The 8464-nt window shown below is 39.7% G+C and overlaps 1 protein-coding gene across 2 annotated transcripts in view; it reads left to right on the plus strand.

The window, feature by feature from the left end:
• Nucleotides 1-8464, plus strand: part of uggt2 (UDP-glucose glycoprotein glucosyltransferase 2) — a 38890-nt gene that overhangs the window by 3775 nt on the left and 26651 nt on the right. For both annotated transcript variants that reach the window (XM_019882506.1, XM_019882505.1), the window contains exons 6-20: nucleotides 1820-1916; nucleotides 1996-2068; nucleotides 2537-2637; nucleotides 2778-2877; nucleotides 3910-3970; nucleotides 4251-4342; nucleotides 4496-4646; nucleotides 5396-5515; nucleotides 5821-5906; nucleotides 6021-6156; nucleotides 6415-6546; nucleotides 6636-6800; nucleotides 7332-7455; nucleotides 7526-7624; nucleotides 7892-7986. In XM_019882506.1, coding sequence (XP_019738065.1) covers nucleotides 1820-1916; nucleotides 1996-2068; nucleotides 2537-2637; nucleotides 2778-2877; nucleotides 3910-3970; nucleotides 4251-4342; nucleotides 4496-4646; nucleotides 5396-5515; nucleotides 5821-5906; nucleotides 6021-6156; nucleotides 6415-6546; nucleotides 6636-6800; nucleotides 7332-7455; nucleotides 7526-7624; nucleotides 7892-7986 — 1632 coding nt within the window. The remainder of the gene's footprint in view (nucleotides 1-1819; nucleotides 1917-1995; nucleotides 2069-2536; nucleotides 2638-2777; nucleotides 2878-3909; nucleotides 3971-4250; nucleotides 4343-4495; nucleotides 4647-5395; nucleotides 5516-5820; nucleotides 5907-6020; nucleotides 6157-6414; nucleotides 6547-6635; nucleotides 6801-7331; nucleotides 7456-7525; nucleotides 7625-7891; nucleotides 7987-8464) is intronic.

Below are 8464 nucleotides of genomic sequence, written 5' to 3' on the forward strand. Positions count from 1 at the left end.
AATGCAGCCAGTGACGGCCCGAGACGTCCTTTGGTACTTCACCCGGTTAGTGACGATTACGCTGACGGACGAAAACCCTCTTCTGTCATTGCTGAGTCATTTTTTACATTTTTCGTCATCGGTCAACAAAATGGGCTTCCATCAGAGACGGACTGATGGACCTTTCGTTAGTACTGAGGGAATGCCCACCTCTGATGGTTAAGATGTTTATGTGACACATGTTGGTAAGGGTCAGAAAGGTAATTAACTAGTGGCACCACCGATTTATTTTTTTCATGTGGTTGACCATGCCGGTAATAAGCAGCATTTCAGCTTCACAGATGCCAAGTCTCCTTGACTGTTGCCATGTGTTATACTAAAGATGTCAATAAACATTGTGGTATCAGTCATGTAGGTAATTACATAATGCCACGTATTCATTTTCTAAGAGGTGGTTGTTTATTTGAGGTGTGGTGTTTTTATTTTATTTTTTGAGTGGCCGACACGCTTGACAATAATTGGGGTATGGCGTCTATTCAGGAGGAGGCCAATACATTTTCCTTTTCTCACTCCTTGTTTCTCATTGTTCCGACCAGCGCATCCATACCAAGCTTTGACGGAAAGTGTTAAGGAAAAGAAAAAAGTGTTTTTCTGTTAAACGAGTAAGGTTAATAATGTGACTGTGAACTGTTGAACCACTCCTTCTCAGCTGTTTACATTGGTTTAGCCATTTGTTTGGACCCGTATTGGCCTTGTGTCGTTCCCATCGAAAAAGAAAATAACAACAAAAAGGAACATTTCTTTCAGTCTCGCTCAGGAAACGCCAAGGGTTGAGGTGTACAGTGGGTCTTTTAATGGTGCAAGGCTGCAAATCTGACACCGGTGTCAAGGTAACTGTGTACTGGATGGATATATATTTCATGTTCCCAGTGGAGAAATCGTTTTTGAGCATTGCCTGACTGAAGGGGTTTGAAATTGCTTTCGAGATTACAGCAAACTAATACTTTAGATGCATCCAAGAGGTCACACCCATTCAGATGTGGTCAACCGTTTATTAAGGCCAGGCTTGAAAGGGTTGTGACTTATTCAGAAAGGCTGATCGGTCGAGCGTTATGGTTTGCTTGATTGGACTGGAGCATCATTCACCTGCACCAAAGTGCAGAGTTTGCACTTTGGCTCGGCACACTTGGACTAGCTGCCATCTCCTGGGATCCACCAAATACATGTTAGATTTTTCTCTGTCACGCTTTCAAGAATGTCAGGTATACTTCATTTTTTTTAAATGTTTTGTTGGTGTCATTTCTACAAAGCTCATCATTTAATGAGCGAATTCTTTTGTATTCCTAGCAGCATAATTCAGATACAAATAGTTCATATGGCCACTTTTCATTAATCAGTCTTATTTGCTTTCAGCAAAACTAAACCTTATTGTCTCTGCCATGAGTGTCAAACTCAAATGATCACGATCGTTATCAGGCTCCTGTAGAGCTTGCTGATGAGCTGATTATTTGAACCAGGCGTGTTGGAGGAGGGAAACTTCAAAAAACATGCATGATAGTGGCTCTCCAGGACCGGAGTTTGACACCTGTGGTCTATGCTCACCTTAAAACAATACATGATCGAGGTTTATAGTATACAGATGTCTTAGTAAAACTCAGATAATTTCATGACTTGTCCATTAATTTGTATGTTACTTGGGATAGTGCTTTATAGTTTATATACCACTCGACCACTGTGGCATCGTGAATAGAGAAGTCTGTATAATCCTTCATTTGCATGGCCGGCACATAAGTAGTAATGTATATGCTTCCATCATTATCACGTGTAATCCTTTAAACAGACTCCAAAGCAACAGAAGATGCTTTTATCAGGCTACGGCGTGGAGTTAGCAATCAAAAGCACAGAGTATAAGGCAGTGGACGATACCCAAGTCAAAGGTTAGTCTGCAGTTGATCAAGTCCTTTTTGTTGAACCTTTTGTGTCTTTGACAATATGACATCTTGTATTTCTTTGTAGATGCAAAGACAATCATAAAGGCAGAGGAAGAAGATAACGACGAAGTCCAAGGATTCTATTTTGGAACATTGAAGTAAGGAGCATCTTTTGTTTATGTACAAAAACCACCCACTTTATTTGGTACCCAGACACTAGATGAAGCCAATTCAATCAACCGCTATCCTCAAGAACCATTTGAAAAATTATGTCTTCATAATTCTCGTTTTGTTGTCATTGGACAAATATTTCTTATTGTGCTCAGACAGCAGCATTTTATCGAACTCCACCATGAACTGCGGGTTTACAGAGGCAACGTCTTCTCTGTACGCTGTCTACAGTTGCATTTGATCAACTATACATTGAGAATTGCAACATTTGGATGTGCCTAAGTTTATTAAAAAAAAAAAAACACACGCATGGGTTTGAATAATTGCCCGCTGCGTCACTTAAAAGCTTCTGAAATTTTCATGAAACTCTTCGATGGGATATCATTAAAACTGTGCTAATTGTAATGTTGATGTTAACGTCGCAATATTGTGAGGTTTCTTTTCTATCTGTCAAGGAAATCTCATCCTGAACTCCAGGAGCAACTTGGTGAGCTTCGCAAGCATCTACTGGACAGTACCAATGAACTGGCCCCTCTCAAAGTGTGGGAGCTACAAGGTAGCAACATAGTCTTGGCCATTCATTAACCGCTATATGAATATGTTCTTCATCTTTGCAGTTTTCAACCAGTATCTCCTTTAAAAAAAATGTTATTAGCTGTAATGTATTGCTCTGATTTAATTATTTGATCTATGTAGACCTCAGCTTTCAAGCAGCTGCTAGAGTCCTGTCCGTGCCAAAGTTTGGCGCCTTGAAGCTCATGCGAGACCTCAGTCAAAATTTTCCAAACAAGGCAAGGTTAGAAAATACATCACTGGGTGAGGAGTGATAACATATTTGATCCAATTTCATGTTTCTTGTGCCCAAGTGGGATTGCTCTCTCTTCATTTACAACACATACTTTTTTATTTACAAAACCTTCAAGTATTTTTAAAAAGTATTATTTATGGAAGAAAAAATTGCCAGCATTGTAGTATTTTTAAATGCAATACAATGCCCCAAAAGTGAAACATTTTGAAATTCAACCAATAGCTTGTGGAAAAAAAATGTCTAAAACATTGAACTGATTTTGCTGTCTTTTTACAAGAAAAAAAATGATGTCACCACAAAAGGCTAATAATGATGGTGAAGAAGAAAATTGTGATACAGAATCTTAACTTTAAATTTAAACTTATTTCAACATGGGAAAGGGACTGCCTACTAAGCAAATGCTAACAGTAGCATGTAGCTAAAAGCATGATCATTGCAAACGGTGCATTCTCACTGCATCCTTCAATAATGTTGAAATGATGTCAAATTTGAATTCATATTATTTACATCTCAGTCAGGGGTCCTCAAATGATGAGTAGTTTGCTCTATTTTAGTTTTAAATACATTGGTTCATATATCTTTCTTCTGATATTGACAGTTAAGCCTCGTACCGAAAAATGGGCCAGAGAGTAAATACATTTTTTTATGTTAACGACATTATACAGTATGTTTTGGGGGTAAAAACTGAAATTGAAACAACATGGAACCAACGTTATTGATAAGATTGTTTTCAATTTTGGATGTTTCACGATAATTCGGTCAACATATTGCTAAACCCTATAATCTGCAAAATCAAATGGCTGCTCATATTTATTCTTCTAGTTGAAAAAAAAAGAAAGAAAAGAAAAAATAACAGCAAAAGTGATGTGTAATAGTTGTTTGTTTCCAGGGGATTTACGTACAGATTTATCTTATGGAGGGCGCGTAGGTTTTTCAGCGATTAAAACTGTCACTTTGGTGGGTGTGATAAAGGCTGATGGTAAGCGTATGTTTTACTGTACCGCTTTACAATTCCCGCAGATCACTGACAAGAGTGGCTGTAAAGAGTGAGATGAGAAAAGAAATTGAAGAGAACCAAAAGGTACGTTATCGTAAGCGGTGTCCAAACACGACATTGCAAAAAAAAAAAAAAAAAAAAAAAAAAAAAAACCTCTTTGATTTGATAGCGCTTCACAGGTTAGATGATGAGTCTCTGATCTGTATCTGAAATAACTGCCGAGACCTCATCAGCATTTTTTTCACACTCTTGTCCTTTTATGTGCGGACTTTAATGTAGCTTGTCTTTCTGAGAAAAAAAAAGATGGGGGGGGAAAAAAAAACATTCTGGGTTTCAACCAACTCTTTTTGTTTGTTCCTTTAAGCATCTTAGTGAGACCATTGGTGTTCAGCCAGGAGACGGGGAGCTCTTCATAAATGGTCTTCATATTGATCTAGATCTTCACGACCCTTTCAGGTAGGATTCCAACCAGATATCACCAGTGGTCAATACTTATTCCCCCCTCCCTCTCACTGTAAGCCTCAATCCCTTGCCTCCGTGCTCCTGTTGCCACATGATCACAACTCTGTTGTCATTTAAAACTCTTTCCTTGTCATCTTTCTTTGATAGCCTTTTGGAGATCCTTAGAGGAGAGGCCAGGGTCTTGGAAGGTCTTCACAACCTCGGTGTAAAAGGAGAGCATCAGTACACGCTGCTTCGATTGCCTGTGAACCATGTGGCTGACAGCTATGCCTTAGATATCAGACATCCAGCTATAATGGTGCGTTGTGGTGACTCACCACTCCTGGACTACACCGCGGGTAACAATAGGGAATCAATCATCTGCCAAGAAATCGTTTTAAATTAGAATCTTGGAAGCCTTTCATTTCGGGATGCGCACAGCATGTCCAAATTTAACCAACTGCATTAAAAAATTCTTCATCCTTCTGATGGCGTTTGATGGAGGCGCGAGGTTTAAGAGAGTGGCAAGGGCAGTTTGCTCAGGGAAAGTCAACGTCATGCATCCTGCTTTCTAATCAACTTTACAAGTGTAAAAAGAAGCCAGTAACTGTGGGGTAAAATATTTTGTACTGTGCAGTGTTGTAGTTTCCTGTACTATGGTCATGTTGACCAATTCCCTCTTTGACATTACTGGCATCCTTTGCTAGTTAACATCAGAAAAAAAAGGTGAAACCTTGTGTGATATGCTGGGTTGCCATGTCTGTCATTAGTCGCACCCATGTTGTTATTTAAAGGTGTATTTTTCCCGAAATTCTGTTTGCAAACTTTGGACCTAGGTGGCATACCTGTACAGTATTTGAGGTTTCACCTTATGCTGTGTAAAGTGTGCACAGAGAGGACAAGATTGAGGCTGTGATATTGGCTAGATTTCACAAGTCTCAGATGCAGACCCCAAGCACTTCTGCTCCGTTTTGCTTCGGCTGCACTTCTTAGTTAACAAGCAAGACAGAGTAGAGTAATGACTTTATTTAATGTTTTTTTTGTTTTGTTTGGTTTTGTATTCCTCAGTGGATGAATGACATTGAGAATGACCCAATGTACAGCAGCTGGCCAGCAGGTGTCGAGGAGCTGCTGAGAACAACCTTCCCAGGAGTCATCCGACAGATCAGACGGAATTTCTTCAACCTGGTAAGGTCGCAAAGTTGATCACATTATACTGACTTGTGTTACATAAACCTTATTGGAACTTCTTCATTGTCAAGAGTAAATTTGATTGACCATCAACCATGTACGCGTCTTAGAGAAGGACTTCTTAAGTCCCTTGTGAATATAAGTGAATAGGAAAATCGTTGGATGGATGTATACTACTTAGTGTACCGGTAATTATAGTGTGAACTTATTCCTATACAGAGAACGACCGAAAAACGTGTAGCTTTCTATGTAATTTCACACAAACACACACCATTTCCCAACCCTTTCGGAACTTTTTGTAGGTTCTGTTCCTCGATCCGGAAGAGGAGAAAAGTGTCGAGCTCGTGAAACTTGCCGGGCTCTTCTACAAACACAAGATCCCCTTGAGGTGGGAGCATCTGCTGCTGTTTTATGCTCCACTTTGGGCATTTATAATCCTCACCATAGCTCTGTTTCTCATTTCATCTGCAAATTGAATACTTGTTTTGCTCACTTTGGCCAGAATTGGATATGTGTTTGTTGTCAACACCAAAGATGAGATTGATGGCTTCTCGAATGCGGGGGTTGGCTTTTACCGACTCGTGAATTACATCGCAGACGAGTATGATTTATCCCAGGCCCTGATATCCATGGCCTCAGTAAGTGTGTCGCAAATATACATCTCTGTTTTTCACTCTGCAGTTCTTAATGAATAACTTACCGACCGGTAAGTACTTTCCAGTACTTATCATACTCAGTTGTTTCCTTGCATCCCTTGTGATAGTGTCCGTTGTGTTGTGGGAGTTGGTGGTCCTTCCTGTGATAGTAGCTCCTTCAAATAGTTGTGGGAAATTGTTGACTGGGGCGGCGATGTGAGTACACAGTTCAATCTCATCTCACCTGTCACTCCAATGCAGTTGTACAACAGAGTCAATGAAGGGGAAACGTTGACGGCTGACACAATCATTGCTTTCCTGAAAAGCAAATTCCCGAAAGCCAACACTGAAAGGATCCTTGGTGCCAAATCGGAGTATGATGGCAGAAGAACGGTAAGAACATAAACGGTCCCTTCATATTTGCCTTTATAGTCACAAATTAGTCGTGAAAAGTATTGCAATCAGTTTTTTATGTGCCCCAGGATGGCACCCTTTTTTACAAAAAGAGTGGCCTGGGTGCCCTTCCGCTGGCATTATTTAACGGCGTCCCCCTGAGCCCAGATGAGATGGAGCCGGCTGAGCTGGAGAGCATCATCCTGCAGCACATAATGGACTCCACTACTGCCTTCCAGAAAGCTGTTTTCATGGTATGACTCCACTGTATGGTCAGCCTCCCAGCGGAGGTCTGTATAAATTTACAAAAATCAATCAAAACACTGATGCATTGTTCTAAGGGCAGTTAATGCATATGGAGGTCTTTGGTTTACGAGCTCTGTTCCCTACCACGATGATCAGATGTAAATTGAATTTGTGTCACTAGCCGATGTGCAGGCAGTATTGGTCTGAAACACACTTCTAGGCCATTAATATATAACCAGCAAGTCAAAAAAATGTTTTATTAGTCGTTGATAACATTGCTCTATTGTGCCGTGTGACAACATACTGAGGCTCACTGTATTTTCATGGCCACTGTAGAAAAGTAGGAGGAATGGGACTCTTAGTGAGTTGCCTTCACACAGATCATAATGACAAAATAAATGAAATAAAAGGAATCAATTTAACTCCAGGCATGTGTCCCGCAAAAATCAGGAAAGTTACTGCCTGAAATTTATCACAGTGTTGTGGTTAAATATGTATGGTTAAATAGTATGGTGCAATAAGTCAACTCTTGTTTGCAGGGTCACTTGACTGAGGGAACAAATGTGATGGATTACCTAATGGAGCAAGCCAACGTGGTACCCAGAATGAATCCATTTATTCTAAGTACAGATCGGAAGTACCTGGACTTCACTTCCTCTCCAGGTGACTTCACCTGCTCAAAAAGCGTACAATTATTACTTTTTTTAAAAATCATTTTTATTTTATTACACAGTTGTCAGTGACTGGGAGGATGCAACTATGTTTTCATTTCTGGACTCCAGAGACAAGACTGCTGTGATGGCTAATAGAATGAAATACCTGACTAAAAATGGTGAGAAGACTTTTTATCCACGGTTTCACCAGCATACAGTATCTTCTATAATTTAACATTTGTATATCCTTTGTTAGTTATTTCATATTTCTAAGGCAACCATAGGAATATTCTAATTATTAGGTCACCTCAAAGAGTAAATACAAATGTAACGAGTCTACAATTGAAGTCTACAATTGAAATCAAAACAATCTGTAGCTGTTGTCTTCATTATTTATTTAGTTTAAATGCAGTTATCATTGTTGAAATATTTCTCTTTTCCATCAGATGAGGACGGGATGAGCGCTGTGACCATGTGGATTGTCGGAGATTTTCAGAAAGCCTCGGGAAGAAAATTGTTGCTTGCTGCGCTAAAACATTTGGTACGTACGTAATATCACTTAATATACGTAATATACACTTACGGTTTCAAGCCGCACCTTGATAGAAAAAAACTGGTATCTTTCTAAATGACACATTTACTCAAGTTATATGGAAGTAGATGCATTTTGATGTTTACTTGAGCAGTTGACTCTGCTGCAGACTTGAGTGGGGGGAAAAAAAGACCGAAAAAAATTGTCATATTTTCATAACTGACATAACTGAATTATAGTTCACGTATATGTATATAACCGGTACCAGTCATTTCCCATATGTCAGGAACTGAGCATTAAATTAAAACAATCAACTTTTTTTTTCTGTGTGTGTGCTGCCCCAATGACACACCACCCGTGCTCGAAATAAACAGTGTGATAGATGTGTGCCTTACATCACTACTGTGTGTGTGTGTGTGTGTGTGTGTGTGTGTGTGTGTGTGTGTGTGTGTGTGTGTGTGTGTGTGTGTGTGGGTGGGTGTGTGTG

This window comes from Hippocampus comes, unplaced genomic scaffold (assembly GCF_001891065.2).
Source record: "Hippocampus comes isolate QL1 unplaced genomic scaffold, H_comes_QL1_v1.1 scaffold111, whole genome shotgun sequence".
Taxonomy (NCBI): domain Eukaryota; kingdom Metazoa; phylum Chordata; class Actinopteri; order Syngnathiformes; family Syngnathidae; genus Hippocampus; species Hippocampus comes.